The sequence below is a fragment of the Ochotona princeps genome, chromosome 17 (assembly GCF_030435755.1).
Source record: "Ochotona princeps isolate mOchPri1 chromosome 17, mOchPri1.hap1, whole genome shotgun sequence".
Lineage (NCBI taxonomy): Eukaryota > Metazoa > Chordata > Mammalia > Lagomorpha > Ochotonidae > Ochotona > Ochotona princeps.
The window spans coordinates 17,887,632-17,904,693 of NC_080848.1; the positions used below are offsets into that span (position 1 = coordinate 17,887,632).

Sequence of the window (17,062 nt, forward strand, 5' to 3'; positions counted from 1 at the left end):
GCTGCACAATCCTGGGAGCTTGGAGACCAAGTTCATCTTCCCACAAGGGGCCTGGCAGGAGGCTCCTGTATCCTTCCTGCTTCCCACTGCCCCCGCCCCCCCATGCTCCTTCAGTCAGAACTGGCTGGCAGCTTTCCCTGCACTTCCTGTGTCCTTCTGGTGCAAGACTCAGAGCATCTTTGGAGATGTGTAGTAAGACGGAGCTATGCATGTCCTGTGCCCAAGTGACTCGGCTTTGCTAGGCTTTGGAGCTGGGACAGGCAGACCCCACCTCGCTGGGAGTGAAGAATGGCTTCTACATTTTTACTTGAAAGGCAGAGAGTTGGATCTTGCATCTGCTGGTTCACTCCCCAGATGGCCGCCAACAGTGGATGCCTGATGGTGTCTGTGTCTCTCCCTTTCAAATAATTTAAAAAATTAGTCGTGAAAACAATCAGAATATTTCATATGGTGTAAAAAATTCAAATTCCAGTGTCCATAAGAACTTCATTTACATATTGTTTGTAGCCACCTTTGTGCTAGAGAGGTGGAATAAAGTAGTTGAGACGGGGCCGTATAGACGACATGCCTGAACACTGGCTCTGAGTTTGAAAACCATGTATGTAGCTGGTGTGTGTGTGAGGACACACATGGAGATGCACTCTGAAGCGTCAGCTGTCTTGGTGACTCCATGGAAACTCATTGTCAGCATCTGTCAGGAGGGGACAGGCTAGACAAAACTAATCCATCCACCCACAGCCCACCTTCCCACTTGCCCGGCAGGACAAGAGCACAGGAGCATGCGCAGTGCCTGGGGCTGCGCTAGGCGTGGCCATCCCCAGTTCAGTCTCACAGCAGTGTTGAGTGGACATAGCCATCCACATACAGGTAGCTAGAACACACCCTTTACAATAATGTAAAAGCTCAGTAGTGTGTTTTCTAGTAAAAGTATTAAAATGTTAACTAGCTTACTCTGAATTCATCCAGTGGCTGCCCCCAGGGAGGGAGCCACAGACTTCCAACTGGGCTAGCCAGCAAATGTCCTTTTGTCTTGGATTAAAGAATTTGCCACAACAGAATGCTGACATTTATTTTTTTTTAAAGATTTATTCATTTATTTTTATTTTTATTTTATTTTTATTATTTTTTTTTTAAGAGATTTATTCCATTTTTATTACAGAGTCAGATATACTGAGAGGAGGAGAGACAGAGAGGAAGTGGAGCTGCCGGGATTAGAACCAGCAGCCATATGGGATCAAGGCGAGGACCTTAGCCACTAGGCCACGCTGCCAAGCCCCATTTTTTTTTTATTACAGCCAGATATACACAGAGGAGGAGAGACAGAGAGGAAGATCTTCCGTCCGATGATTCACTCCCCAAGTGAGCTGCAACGGGCCGATGCGTGTCGATCTGAAGCCGGGAACCAGGAACCTCTTCCGGGTCTCCCACGCGGGTGCAGTGTCCCAATGCATTGGGCCGTCCTCAACTGCTTTCCCAGGCCATAAGCAGGGAGCAGGATGGGAAGTGGAGCTGCCGGGATTAGAACCGGCGCCCATATGGGATCCCGGGGCTTTCAAGGCGAGGACTTTAGCTGCTAGGCCACGCCGCCGGAGTGCTGACATTTATAAAGCCTGGGTAGAGTACAGGTGAATTCGTTATGTTGTTCCTTGTACTTCCATGTTTCTGAAATTAACCAAACCTGACAGTAAGGACTGCAGTGAGCTCTTCAAGAAGGAAAGTGAGATTCTCCAGGAAACAAAGTCAAGGGACAGGAGGCTTCCAGTCCCCAGACTGGTGGGCAAGAACTGGGAAATCACAGTGAAGGACTCCAGCATTCTGTGACAGCAATCAACTCAGCAGTCCCTTACCAACCCTAAAAGGGCCAGGTGAGGCCTTGGGGCCAGGTGAGAATCTGTAAGCTGTGTGGCAGGGCAGCCCTGGGAAGACTGTTGCAACTAGAAATGTTCAACAGGTAAGACACAGTTGTGAGCAGCTGCACTTGCCATGTACACATAACCTTTTCCAGCATTTGAGATAAGGTTCATTGGTCAAGGGCCAGAAAGCCAAGCCAACTTGAGACCAGGACCGCCACCCCACCCTCGTGCTGAGGCTGGAAGGTGGCAGCAGCCTGAGGCAATGAGCTGAACTTGGGACTCGGGACCAGGCAGGGCAGGGTGACTCCCCCACAGGAACCTGTGCTCATATCCCAGAACACAGAGAGGTGTCCATTAGCTCCCCTCCTGGAAGAGAACTGAAGGTCCTTTCAGGGGCTGGAGCCATGGTGGCTGCTCCTGGTGGTGGTGTCCTGGCTGCTCCTCTTCTGCTCTGACTCCCTGCTACTCCCATTTACAAATGGCCTGGCAAAGCAGCAGCAGGTGGTCCAAGTGCTGCTTGGGCTCCTGCACCCATGGGGGAAGACCCAGGTGAAGCTCCTGGCTCTCAGTCCTGGCTGGTGCAGCCATCTGGGGAGTGAAACAGAGGATGGAAGATCTGTTTCACTCTCATTCAAAATCTTTCATATTTAAAAAAAAAAATTGATGCATTTAGACACTAGGAACACATCTGCCACAAAGCCTGACGGGAGAGATTTGAAAGAGGTGGCCGTTTCCCAGTCTGCTTTAAGTGTCTGCGACACAATGAGGGTCAGCAGAAGCTTAAAGTCGGTGATGGCAGATCACTGATCAGGGCTGGGTGGAGTCAGCAACCGTGGCCAAGTCTGGGCCATTGGGCACTGGACAGAAAGGACAAATATCACACCTAACAGCTTTCCCACCAGCATTTGATGACGGGAGGGGGTCCCAGGCCACCTGGAGGATGTAGAATTCAGCCATGTGGAGGGGGCAAATGAGGCCAGTGGCAAAGGCCACAAAAGGTACTTTTCAGAAGTCAGAGCGTGGTGTGAGCAAGACAGCAGTGTCCCAGTGGCCAGCCCAAGCACACATGGCCTTGGTGTGGGAGCAGTGGTGCTGGGAGGGGGCCTGGGCAGCCTTTGCCCTCCTCTCCTCATCTAGCAGGCAAGCACTCACCATCTTTCTAGCTTTTAGAAATCGAGGTTCCTAATTTCAAACCAGGAAGCCTCTAAGTCATGGTCTTGCCGCAGTCCCCTGGCCCTGTGAGCCAAGAAGGGGGGCCAAGGCAGCCCCAGCCCTCAGCTCCCTCCTCCCCTGCCACTGCATCAGGCCCTCACTCTGTTCAACGCCAGGCCTCAGGGGAATCCTGGGCCGTTGGATATGGCAGCCAAGGAGCGGAGAATAATAAGTGATGCACAGAGAACTTTGGAGAATGTTTTTATTGTTTAAAAACCATAATTGAAGCTTCAAAAAACAGAACTGAACACATGTCCCAACTCCAGTGCCCTACTCCCTAGGAGAGCACAGGCTGCCCTCCCCTCCTCCGCCCATGCCACTAGCCAGGACCCTGCCCTGGGGAGGCCTGCAGCTCTCCTGTCGCTGTGTGCCAAGTTCACCGGCTGGGGAAGGGCTCTGGGGTGAGGTGGGGGGCAAGCTCGCAGTACCCCTCACCTCACCCCCTGCACGGATGCAGTCTGTGAGCTGAGTGTGGGACAAGGTGGCAGTTCCCCAGGTGGGGGGTCCCCGCTCACCTACCCCTCCCCAGCCCCCCCGCTCAAGGGAAGCTATCATCGTCATCTTCTGCCATCTCCTTGGCAAACTCCAAGTCCTGCTGCTCCCGCTCACGTCGCTCCTGAGGAGTGGGAGGAGGACAGTGGGGTCTCGGGGCATCCCCAGGCTTCTGAGCAGCCCCCACTTCCCTTTGCACCCAGGAAGCAGTGCTTACCTCAGCTGACTCCAAGTCCTTGTTGTAGGATTTTGGAGGGAACCTCATGGCCTGGAACACAGTGGGGCGGGGGAGGGAAGAAAGGAGGGTTGGTTCCTTAACACAACAGACCTATATGTACCCCTAGTGTCCTACAAGTGCACACAGCAATGCCTTCCTGAGCACTCTCCAGGCTGGCCTGGCGGGCAGCTATGCAGGGAGGGCAGGGGTGTAGGAGTGGGAGCAGTGGCGGGAGGTGGGGCAAGCCAAGGGACCACACACAAAAGCCCCATGTTCCACGTCTCACACACTGCACAGCAAGGTAGCCATTTCCTGGAAGGAAGGGACCAGTGGGAACCAGTAGATAAATGCTAACAGCAGCAAACTGCCCGCCACCCTCCTATGCATCAAACAACTTAGACCCTGCCAAGTGCTGCAGGCGGAGACTTCCTCCAATCCAGCTCTGCCCAAACCAGGCCGGCAGCCATCCAGACAGAGGGCAGAGGTTAAGGGCAGTCCCAGGGCTCAGGGCCAGGTCGATTGGGCCCTGCACAGCATCGCTGTGAGGCTCCCCCTGCAGATGCGCCCACCACAGGGGCCTCACCTTGACAGACATGTTGTGGATGTCCAGGCAGAAGGAGATGCGCTGGTGGAAAGCCAGCTGGGGCTCCCGTGTGGAGTAGATGTCAGTCATCTCCTTGGACTGCACATAGCCCTTCTCGTGGTTGATGCTGGCCTCAATGACACCATCCCGGATGGCCTGAGTGTCCCCCAGACAGCAAAGGTCACCACCCAGTTGTTTTCTAAGTTCCAGCCTGTTCCTCCACCCTCATAGTCTCTCTCTCTCTCTCTCTCACACACACACACACAGATAACTGCCTGGCTCTGCAGTGAATGACCTGCAGGTCCTGAACAGACTGTACCACTCCTCTGCCTGCTCACCACGTGGTCCACCTCCTACTGCCAGCCATGAGGCAGGAGGGCCATGACCTGAGCCAACATGATTCCCTTCCCAGCCCACCTTGGCAACAATGAACTCGGCATCTTCTGGGCTATCTAGCTGCAGCTTCTGGGCGATGTCGGCCAGGGAGATGCGGGAGTAGGAGAGGCTGATCATGCGCACACCTGCAAGAGGGGAGGGAGCAGGGTGGGCACAGGCCCTCAGCCCCCTCACATGCACCCCCAGGGCTGGTCTCCCTGGAGAAGCCCCATCTGGGTCCCACTCCGCCAGCAGCTCCGATCCATACCTGTCTTAATCACATTGTGCCGCAGCCGGATAATCAGGGTGTAGGTCCCATCTGCTTGAAATTTCTCTCCAAACTGATCAAGGACCTGGTTGAACTTGGCTAGGTTTCCTGTCCTGACAGCTGCAGAACACAGGAGTAGGTAGTTGATGCGAATGGGCTCAGGCCTCCGAGGCCACACAGGAAGGTCTGGAGGTCCCAGGAGGGCAGGCTTACCTTGGGTCAGCAGGAAGTAGGGAGTAAGCGAGCGCTTGAGGGAGGGCTGGCGGAACTGCAACCGGTCAGGGATTTCCCCAAGCAGCAGCTCCACCACGATGAGCAGCTTGTGCACCTGACAGAGGAGACGGGAGCAGTGGTCAGGGGCCACTGAGGACCAAGACAGAACAGATCGGTGTGGCACGGACAGGCATCCTGAGCCCGGCTGTTACGGCCCAGCCTTGGGAGCCATGTGCTGGACCGGCTGCCCCAGGCACACAAAGCCCTAGGCTTCCTGCCCCCTGGCCAAGTAGTGGACACTGCTGTTCCAACAGGGTAATACACTCAGGGAGAAGCCAGGTAGTGGCTTTGATGGCCCAGAGGCCAGGAGAATGGAGCCAGACACAAGCAGTGTGCTGCTCTTGGATTGTGCATCTAGCCTGGGAGCTCGGTGGGCAAGCAGAATGGGTGGACACAGAAGCTGCCGGGGACACAGGTGCAGCATTTCTTGATGTGTCCATGTGGACTAGGCCAGTGCAAAGGAAGGTGGAGCGAAGGGGCAAATGGCCAGCCACTGAACTCCTATGGGGCAGGACAGAGTCCCAAGCTGTCAGGACCACATCCCAAGTGTCAGGATTGAGTGGTTAGCAGCCATGCCCTAAGTGGCCAGCTTCCTCACCTCCACATGCCCAGGGGCTGTCCTGGCTTCATCTACCATGGGGGGAAAATCCACAGGTAAGGAAGAATTCATTAAGTGTTGAAAGGATTCTGACAGCGGAAAGAGGAGGCTGTCCAGTCTGGGGAATAGAGGTAGGGTGGGGTGGTCTCTCAGGAGCGCGGGCCGCATACTGCATAGTGCTGGGGACATGCCACTCTGAGCAGGGTGGAGACCTTCTGCTCCTGGCAAGGAAAAGGCAGACCCAGTCTGGCCAGGTGAGGTGACCGCACATGGCAACAGAGGGGTCAGTGGGGCGTGCCCAGGATGCTGGTGGCTAGGATCAGGGCATGGGCACATCAGGGCAGGCCAAACAAGACCCGGTGAGGCAGTGACGAGGAGGGAGGGATGGCTGGGGAGCTAGGCACTAGGGGCCTGTTTGGGATAAGCTGAGTTGGAGATGTGGGGCTGCCAGAGGGAAGAGGTATGCGCCAAGTGGGAGCTGGATATCTGGTGCCTGCCAGAGTCTGAGTGAGCCTCAGGGGCTGCACTGTCTCTCCTTACAGTTCCCATGGTGAAGGCCTAACCCCCAGAACAGGAGGAGCGGAGTAAGGTCCTAGGAGATCCTGTGCCAGCATGAGCAGTCACACACAGTGACACACACACGCGCGCAGACTGGTGGCACGAACAGCACCCAGCCGAGCTCAGCGACACACTGCACGCACTGCTACTGGCCCGCCCACATCACTAGAGGCTGGTGCTGTGGAGAGGCCCCGCCCGGGAAGGCTTGGAATTCCCAGGTTGCAGTGTGGTTTCTACTAACTGTATTCTGCACCTCATTGGCAGTCGTGTTTCGATACAACCCAGGTGAGCGTCCTGCTCGCCCAGTAAGGCGGCTGACAGACGCGGGGCACAGCTTCCAGAGCGGCCTTTTGCTGTCCTCTTCCAGACACACAGCCCTTACCCCTTCTGGCCTCTCCTGGCACCCTCCACAACCACACACACGAGGTCAGTGCACTGCAGCTTCCTGCCATTGAGCTCCTCAGCAGCAGACTCTCAAGACTTCACACAGCCATAGGAAAATCTAGCTGGAAAGCCCTGCCATATTGTGATGCAAATTAACCAACTGCCTGCAATGCTGGCCTCCCATGTGAGTACCAGTTCAAGTCCCGGCTGCTCCATTTCCAATCTAGCTCCCTGCTATTGTACCTGAGAAACCAGTACAATATGGCCCAAGTGCTTGGGTCCCCATCATCCATGTGGGAGACCCAGGCGCCTAGCTCTAGTCTGATCCAGTCCCAGCCAGTGGGGAATAAACCAGTGGATGGAAGACCTCGCTCTATTTTCCCCATCACTCTACCTTTCAAATACAAAAATTGTTTTTTAAAAAACATTCTTAAAGCAGTAGAGGATGGTCTAAAGGCCTTGGGACCCTGCACCGCATTGGAGACCTGGAAGAGGCTCCTGGCTTTGGATCACCTTAGCTTTGGCCACTGCGGCCGCTTGGGGAGTGAAACAGCAGATGGAAGATCTTTCTGTCTGTCTCCCTCTTTGTAAAAGTTAAAAAAAAAATCTTAAAAACAGGAAGAGTCTCTCTCCGAGCACACCACAGGACTCAGCCTAGGACAGTTATTTTTGGTGACTGTTTCTAAGATTTATTTACGTTGAAAGTCACAGCTCTTCCATTCACTGGTGCACTGCCCAAATAGTTAAAATGGCTACAGCTGGACAGAGCCAGGGGCAGGAGCAGAGAGAGAGCTGGATGGAACAGGCAGGACAGAACAGATGCCTGTATGTGACGCCAGCGCCATTTCTGATATAAGTATTTCAGGGTCTTACATTGCAAGTAATTCCACATCCTGCTTGTACAGTTCATAAGTCTGAAACACTTTTCCTTCTTGAAAAAGCTCTACTCAATATTTAAAAAGCTAGTTTAACTTTGTCTTCAAGATCCCTTAACTGAAACAAATAACTAAAAAATTTGCCTTTCTCTGCCCTTCTGAGCAGACATGGAATGAAATCTCCCACAGCACTGACCTGACTAACCTGCACATCCATCCTGCTCTCTGTCCATGGGGAGTGGGGAACCCAGGACGGCGGGGGGGGTGTCTTCGGGTGGCAGTGGGGGAACACTGGGTACATACTCCGGCTATGCACTGCGTGACAAGGCTCTCCGGCCCTTCTGAGTCAACACTCCCCATTTCTCTCTGACATCTTACCACTGAGACACCTCTGCTATCCTTTCCTCTCTCCCAGGGCCTCACTAGCAAGGACAAGTCAAACACTCAGTACTGGCAACTCTCAGTGGCCAGGGTCATCTCCCGTTCGAAGGCTTCCCTTGTTCAGTCACACCTGCTGCCTGACGGGCAGGAGGAGAATCAGGGTTTGTCAACACAATGCGGGCCCACCTCAGCCCCATCTGCCCAAGAGCACTCTCCAGCTCAAATGCCAGGTGTGCCATTGGCAGCTGCCCACAGCCACCCATAGCAATCCTGTGCACAGGCAGAGTTAAAGGCTGTGCTGCAGGCCCATGAACAGAAGTGGCTTCTGGTGAGGGCGGCATACAGGGGGGATGATCCTTGGGGCTCACCGTCTGCTTGAAGCCGACAGCCGTGTGCTGAGGGGCCTTGCGAAGCGCATTGGTCATCGTTCTCCGGGCCTCTGAGTATTCCAACTGGATGGCTTTGATTCGTCCTGCGGGTGGAGGAAAGGTGCGTGGTGCCACCAAGTCCCTGGCAAACCCAAGTACCAAAGGGGCCTCTCACGGATCAGTCACCCTTCAGGAAAGTTACGCCAGATGAGCCTGAGATAGCCTCTGGCGGGCAGGTTAGGCCCCCTGCTCACCTGTGTAGTAGAGGTACCTGGCCCACTCATTGTTGTTGGCCTGCTCGGGGAACACAGACTTGGACACCAGCTTCTCAGCCTGGTCATACAAGCTGTAGTGTAAGTAGTTTCGCAGCAGGAGGTTCAGCAGCGTGGCCTGCCCGTCTGCGTCATGCCGAAGGGTGGCTGTCCGGAGCCTGGCGTGCAGGAAACTTTTAGGACAAAAGAAAACAGAGGTCAAGGGCCTCAAATCAGAACTCTGTGAAACGTCTCTGAGCCTTCATTTTCTCCCAATCCCTAAAAAGTGATACAAGCTGCTTTTCTGGTTAATTCTGAATATTCAACTCTGGGAGACACACAGCTCGCTCTCTCAGCTCCTGGGAAGTCCACGCCTGAAATGGCCCGCATCTGTCGGGCAGTCGTGCAGCTGGTGGCAGGGCTGTGTGGAGACCAGGGGCTGTGCAGCAGGGATACCATGGTGAGGAAGGTGGTGATGCAATGTTAAGTGGCCTGGTCTCCGCAGAACTCACTGGGAAGGGCAATGTTTTGGCCAAGGCCTGATGGAGGTGGGGAGAGAGGCCAGGCAAAGGCTGGGAGCAAGAGAGGGCCTGGGACACTGACAGGCAAGCAGAAGGCAAGGCTGGCTGAGAGTCAGGAAGGGGGATGAAGGGCAGGAGATGCCAAGCACTTGCCATGGGCCAGACTACACTTCCTTTATAAACTCTTGCAAGGATATTGAGGGAAATGTGGGTCACTATGGACTGTTTCCCCACTTCTAAGCCACCACTCAATCTCCCTTAATGTGAGGTGGAGGGAAGAACCAGGGGGACATTCCTTAACTTCCCAAGAGCTACCCCTATGTCCCTCTACAGCTGGCCCTCTCCTGGCTTGGGGCATGTTGCCTGTCCCTCCCTCTTCCTGATGCGCACCCTGTAGCTACTAGCTTGATACCTTTGTCAAGTCCACTGTTCTGCAGCAGTGACTGACCAAGCCCCTAACCCCAAGGGCGGCAAGTGAGACAGCCCATACCTGCGCACCACATCCAGCTTGTCTAAGAACTCATAGACCCGGGCATGGTAATAGTAACACTTGGCGGCCACGAGGTCCAGGGCCCGGCGGTTCTGAGTACTGATCTTCTGCATCAAGTCGTCGGAGATTTTCTGTGCCTGGAGAGAATCGAGCAGTCATCCACCAAAAGTTACAACTAGGATCACCCAAGCCGGCAAATACCCTGTTGAGTACACACCCCGGAGAACGGGCTGTATCCACACCCAAACCTGCAGACAAATGTCCACAGCAGAAACAACCCGAGGACTTGCCTGCCAGTGGAGGCCTGGAGAACAAACCGTGGTCTATCCATACAACAGAACACTATTCACCCATGAAAAGGGATGAAACCCTGATGCAGGTTACATGCAGGAACCTTAAAGATAGCCCGCTGTGAGAGCAGCTAGTCACACAAAGCCTACATATTGTGTAATCCTACTCATGGAATGTCCTCCACGGGGACAGAAAGCAAAGCAGCTACTGCCAGGGGCTGGAGTGAGGGGATGGGGGAGGGGCTTATTAACAGGCCTGATGACTCCTTCTTTAATTACGGTAGTGGTTGTACAACCTTGTGAGTATATTAAAACCCTCTAAATCAAATCCTTTAAGGGTGAATTATACCTCAAAAGCAAAGAGAACAGTGGTAGGGAAAGGCAAAAAAGCAAAGCAGGAACTTGAAGTGGAATCCGTCACTTCACGTGTGCCTCTTACATTTTTGGCTGACAAGGAAGCTGGCCCTCGCAGGGCAGTGGGGGCAGCCCTGAATGGAGCTGTGCAGTCCCCAACTAACTGCCATTTACTAAAATATCACGAGCTTACTGTCCGCAGATCACAGCACAAATATTTCCATTTGTTTAGTTGAAAGGGAGTGTGATAATGAGAGCGAGAGCCAGGACCTCCCGTTCACTGGTGCACTCCCTGGTGCCTGCAATAGCTGGGGTTAGGTCAGGCCCAAGCCAGCAGTTAGGAATTCTATCCAGGTGTCCTATGCAGGTGGCAGAAACCCAAGTACTTGGCAGGCAGCTGGACAGGACTAGAACCAGGCAACCTGAAATAGGATATAGGGGATCCAGCATTAATTGAAACTAGTTGGCATTGTAGCACAGTGGGTCAAACCATGGCCTGCAGTGCCAGCACCCCCAAATGAGTGCTGGTTCAAGTCCTGGCTTCTCCACTTCCACTTCCTGTTAAATGCTTGGCAAAGTTCCAGGGGATGGCTCAGTTTGGGGCTCCTGGCTTCTGCCTGGCTCAGCCTGGGTCGTTGCGGCCATTTAGGGAGTGAGCCAGTTGACAGATTTCTTTGTCTACCTCTCTTCTTTCTCTGGAACTCTACATCTTCCAGATAAAAAATTTTTGGCAGGAGGTTGCTGTGCCAACACCCCCCCTCAATATTTTAAAACATACTAATTTATAGAATGCTTTAAAAAAGGGGATTAACGGATTTCCCAAGGCTGGAATAGGAACTCAGGTCTGCCTACAAACTTACTTCTACCCAGAGTGCCCCTGCTGGTCGTGTCCTAGCTAGGTACACACTGCCAGCCCCCTGCCCCGGGGCCTGCCCAGACATACGGCCAAGCATAAACTCTGACAGCAAAGCTTCTTAAGAGCCCAGGATCACCTCTAGTTCTTCACCAGGGACGCCCCCAGTCCCCCACACTGCACGGGGGTCATCAATGGCCTTCCCACGACCTGGGGTACCTCTTTGTATCGCTTGCTGTTCATGAGGAAGATGACGGTGAGGAGCTGCAGGTAGGCTTCCACTTCAGGCAGGAGGGGTGCCGACGCAGCTTTGCCTGTGCGGGGACGGAACTGTAAATCGGCTTCGGTGTCCATGGGCTGGGGAGGACAGGAGGCGGCATGGAGAAGCTTGGTTAGTGGAGCGATCACGACCATGCGGCTCTGCCTGTGTAACTCCACTGTGCCTGGCAGCACAGACTATGGAGTGTCTGTCATGTGCAAACACGAGAAACCACATGCCGCCTTCTATTTCCCAGTGCTTCTCAAGCCTTAGATAGTGGGAGAACTGGAATGGCTTGGCCACGCTTGGAGTGGCAGGGCTTCGGTACGACACACAGGGGTGATGGGGTGATGGAAGGAACTCCAAGTGCCCACAGTCTAGACGAGATGAGAGACCACCGCACTCGAGTCATTGCAATCACAGGATTTTCGCACTGTCTTATAGGACTTTAGGAAGGTGAGATCAACAACAGGAAGGTCAAACAGCTTTTTTTTTTTTAAGTTAGAATAAAGGAAATCTGCAGAAAGCTGATGTATACCCAGTGCTAATTTCCAGAAAGAGTCATCAAAATGCAGAGAATTGATGCCTAACAGCCAGTCCCTCAACCACAATGAGGTCAGAGAGGCAGATTAGGAGCCACTGGCCGTGGGACAGCCCAGGGCTCAACTGTTCTGGCTCCAGGGATGTCCTGGGTTTACATCTAGTCATAAAGGTGATGGGCACCCACCACGACCACCAGAGGGCCTCACTCCCTCATCCACCCATCACATCCATCCAGAGAATGCCCCAAGCTGAGGCCACCTGCCCAAGTGCCACTGGTACTAGCTGTGGAGTTTGAATTTGAATCCCACTCCAGCCCTCAAACCCATGCTCTCAATCACTGCTCCAACGTTCTGACATGTCCCAGGCCAAAGGGCAACTTCTCCTGTGACAATGGACAAGTCACCCAACACAGGGAGAGCTTGTGCTGCGAGGCAGTGGAGAGTCTGGAGGGGAGTTTCGTGAGGTCCTAACTCTAAAGACACCACAGAGCACAGCGAGGCTTCCTTGATCCTGAAATGACTGAATGGGCTACTCCGGCCTCGCACAAGACAGGTCCCGGGGACAGGAAACAACTACCCTGAGAGTCAGTCACCCAGCTGGCAGCACCCACTCACCTCCTCCAGAAAGGATAGCAGGAAGTCTCGGGTGGCATTATTGGAGGTGAAGAAGCCATGCACAGCCTTATACAGAACGTAGTGGTTGAGGCGGCGAGACGTGGAAGGCAGCATCCGCAGGGCCCTCAGCACGAACCGCGGCTCCTTGCCGGAGACTGCCTTCTCGAGCTGTTTCACGTGCTCCTTGATGTCTGCGGAGGACCAGACAAGAACAGGACGTCACTTCCATTCCTCGTATTACAGCAGGCAGTTATGGGGAGCCTTGTACATAGGGCAGAAGGTGGCCGATCACCTCTTCTGTCCCAGAGGATGAAGTAGTACTTAGGGATTCCATACACTGATCTGTAACACACAGAGGGGCTGGCGATGGGACACAGTGAGAGAGACTGCAGCCTGACAAAGCATCCCAGGTTGGAGTGCAGACTGAAGCCCTGGCTGCTCTGCCTGCGATTCTGCTTCCTGCTAACAGCCTGGGAGGACAGTCAGTAACGCCTAAATTCTTGGGCCCCCAGCCACCCACGCGGGAGATCACAGGGCGTGCCCAGCGCTGGACCTGAGCCTGGCTCGGCCCTGGCTACTATAACCATTTGGAGAGTGAGCCAGCAGTTAGAAAAGTCCTCTCTCTGTCCATCTCTGCCTTTCAAATAAGTAAAAAACACACTGACATTTATCAGGTATCAATAAAGGAAGACTAAATGGGAGAAGTCTGTCACAATTGACGAGTTTGAGCTCAGAAAAATACCTTTTATGTAATAATGTTAAGAAAAGTATTTGCATCAAATGTGATTAGGCATATTTTATTGTACTAAGAACTGTATAAATGGCTCTGAGAAACTATATTGCTACAGTTTCAAAGTAAAGATACCAATATAAACATAGAAGACAAATAGCTAACACATTTGAAGAATATATTTTACTAGTATTTCAATTATTGCAAATACCTTCTTAAGTACCAAATTAGCAGAATCTAAAAAATTATAAGAAATAATCGTAGTGAAAAGGCATATAGTATATACCTTTTAGTATAATGTAAATTAGCATCATTTTTTTTTTCTGGATAACACCCAACATAAACTTTAAAAATGTCTACCATTCTGGGCCCAGTGTAATGGCTCAATCTTTCCCTTGCATGCGTCAGGATCCCATATGGGCGCCAGTCCACGTCCTGGCTGCTCCACTTCCCATCCAGCTCCCTGTCTGTGGCCTTAGAAAGCAGCAGAGGATGGCCCAAAGCCTTGGGACATTCTACCTGCGTGGGGGACCTAGAAGAAGCTCTTGGTTTTGAATCAGCTCCGGCCGTTGTGGCCATATGTGGGGTGAACCGGCAGACAGAAGATCTTTCTCTCTGTATCTCCATCTCTCTGTAAATTCGCCTTTCCAATAAAAATAAATAAATCTTTTTTTCTAGTATTTAAAAGTTTTTAAAAAGAATGATTACTTTTCAACTAACCGAAGGGAAGAGTAACAGAAAGGGACAGTGAAAGAAATCCTCCAACCACTGGTTCACGCACAAGTGTTTCCAACAGTCAGGACTGGACTGGGCTCAAGTCAGGAGCCTAGAACTCCATCAGGGACCCAAGCACCTGAGCTCCCCAGGATGCCTCAGCAGGAAGCAGGGTCGAAAGCAAGGTAACCAGGACTCAAACTAACACTCTAATATATAGGTCCCACCCTATGTTCACCCTTCTGGAGTCAGATGTATAGATCCTGGGGATTTATACTGAAGTATAATCAAAGTGGATTAAAGGGGTAGATATCGGTGTAGTGTATCAAGAGAACCTTGTTCACATCCAAGCTTGGTTTCTGATCCAGCGTCCTGCTAATGCTCAACCATCCGTGTCCCTGCCACCCACGTGGAAGAGCCGTGCTGAGCTGCAGGTTCCTGCAAGTGACCTACCCAGCCCTGGCTGGCTGGCATCTGTGGAGCACCTGCAAGACCTCAGTCTCTGCCTTTCAAGCAAAATGAGAGTAAGAAGGAAGAAACAACTGTAAATGCATTAGACAGTTTGGGTGTGGGGTCAGGCACCTGGCTTTTCCTGCCAGCTTCCTGCTAATGCAGGGATGGCTGCTGTGTGTATCTGGGGAGCGGAGGAGAGCTCCCTGCGTCTGATAAAACATGCACGGTGTTGACTGCTGCAGGATTAGTTATATACAGCAACAAGGGAATGCAGTGAGCGGGCACCATCCCACACTGTGGCGCATTCAGTCCTCAGCACAAGGTGCCTGGGCCGTGTAACAATACAGTAACAGTCAGCATGAACACCTGCTTCCCATGTCCCGCAGAGCTCACCAGCCCATGAAGTAGGTACAATTATTCCCATTTACACACACGGGGAAATCACATTCCAGAGCTTCTACTTATCACCTCCATACTATGTCAGCAACAAATGTTTCTGAAATTAAGTGGATATGGACTACGTGAAACAGAAGATAGGAACACGTCTGTATTTAGTTACAGACACACCTAAGCAGTATCTATGCCTGAATCTCAAGGGGAAGCAGTCTGAAAGCTCAAGGGGGAAAACAAAAGTCAGGGTTGAGTTTTCTCGCTTGCTACTTCTCACACTTTCCTACAATGAGCAGGAACTCCTGAATTAGCACGCGAAGTCTCCACAACACACACACATCCAGCAGGCAAGGGCTAAGTGACCCCTCAGCCGCCGCCCGGCCTTGGTTTAGGGAGCGGCATCTTTACTAAGACACTCATCCTGCTGTCCAGCCTTCAGGTAGCTAGGAGCTGGTCCTGAGGTCCCAGGGGCAGGGCTCTGGTTATCTCAACGAGGAAGAGCTCTCGCTGGAGTGGACAGGATGCTGCTCACATGGGGCTGCGGCAGGTCCAGCACGGCCTTAATTAGAGAAACAACAGGCGGGGCACCGTGCTGGTGGCTGTTACACCTGGGCCCCACGGCCGATACCTGGTGGGGACTGAGTCCACCCCAGCTCGCGGGCAGGCAGCAGGTGCGGTTCCAGCACCCGTGTCCCTTCTCCTGACAGGGAGGGCCTGGACTGAACCCCGGGTTCTTGGGGGGCATTGGCGGAAGTGACCCTGCGGATGCATGAACGCTCTGCCTTTCAAGTGAAGAGACAGGAAACTAGGAACAAACAGAAAAAAGAGAAACTGGGAGACTGGTGTGCAGAACTTAGGTCAAGTGCGGGAAGCAGTATCAGAGATGGGATGCTATCCAACAAAAGTGAGTGAGTGTATTTAAGCCCTTTACAAACAGGTGGGGGTGCACTCGGGGCCGTCCACTGAGCTCTGGTAGATGGCAATGGCGCTCTCGCGGGGGGAGTGTGCTCAAGGCAGACTTCTTTCCCATATTCCGCTCTGGCGGACCGAGCAGGCCCCTGCTATAGGGGCGGGTGGGATTCCTCCATCGAGCCGGGACAGGGAGCAGGGAGGCGAGCTCGCCAGGCCCAGAGGGGCCCCCACACGCATGCAACCCCGGAGAAGGACGCGGAGGCAGGCGGCCCGAGGTCGGAGCAGCAGGGAGCGACCCCAGGCCCCCGCCCCGCTGTCACCGCGGTCCCCTACCCTCCAAGGTGACGGTGTCCAGCTCCCGCTGCGAGTGCTCGGCCGCCGGCTTGCCGTCCGCCTCCCCGGCCGCCCCGGCGCCCGCCGCCGCCTCCTCCTTCATTTCCACATCCTGCGGGGCCGGGGGCGGCGGCGGTTCCTGCTCCCCTCCGCCCGGCGGCGGCTTGGCCTTGTCCGCGCCACGGCGCCGCGCCGAGCCCTCCTGCTTCATGGCGCCCGGGGTCGCGGCCTAGTCCGGGCACCGAGGCCGGGGCCTCGCGTCCGTCCTCGCCCCGAGGACCCGGAACTGAGCTCGGCCTGCACACGAGCGCGCGCTCGCGTCGGGCCGCACGATGACGGAGCAGCTGCAAACCCTTTCCCGGCGCACAGCCTTCTGGGGACGCGCCAGGCCCGGAGGGCCGACGACCGAGCCGACCGAGGCAAGCGAAATCAATCGCCGAGGTGCAGGATGGAGGCGGATCTGCGAGGAAGGCGCGGGGAGGAGTCGCTACCGGTCGGGGAGGAGCCGCTACTGGTCCCTGAGGTTTTGCTGTTCCTTTCTGCGTGCATTTCTGAGAATGTACACCAGAGGTCGCCCCCGCCAACGTGAGGCAGGTAAGACCTATCGCGCGAGCAGAGCGAGATGACGTCAGTGGTTGCCGGGCAGGTTTGCGTCCTAGTCGCTGGAGCCGGGGGTCCCTAGGGAGAGCCGCCAGGTGCGAATGGCGCGAGGGAACTCGAGGCTCGTGCTGCTAGGCTGTTGGGGATGAGACGGACCTGGAGGGTCACTAGGACCCTGTGATATCCGCACTTGCTTACTACATTTTAGTTCAGGCCTGGGAGCGCGGGGCGTGGACGAAGCTTTGCGTGGGGGTCCACTCCTGGGCTGCTCAGGGCCAGCACCGAGGGACCTGCCAAAGTCAGATCCAGAAGGCCGTC

At 54.1% G+C, this 17,062-nt stretch overlaps 1 protein-coding gene across 1 annotated transcript; it reads right to left on the bottom strand.

Moving 5' to 3' along the window:
• Positions 1 to 3,249: 3,249 nt before the first annotated feature.
• PSMD3 (proteasome 26S subunit, non-ATPase 3) lies at positions 3,250 to 16,525 on the bottom strand. The gene is made up of 12 exons (XM_004591160.3): positions 16,145 to 16,525; positions 12,613 to 12,803; positions 11,416 to 11,553; positions 9,700 to 9,836; positions 8,692 to 8,882; positions 8,438 to 8,541; positions 5,214 to 5,328; positions 5,001 to 5,120; positions 4,775 to 4,878; positions 4,358 to 4,513; positions 3,775 to 3,825; positions 3,250 to 3,681 (listed from the first exon to the last, which is right to left on the bottom strand). Exons 1-12 carry the CDS (start codon positions 16,353 to 16,355, stop codon positions 3,604 to 3,606), a joined length of 1,596 nt encoding a protein of 531 aa, XP_004591217.1. The 5' UTR covers positions 16,356 to 16,525; the 3' UTR covers positions 3,250 to 3,603.
• Between the last annotated feature and the right edge of the window lie 537 nt (positions 16,526 to 17,062).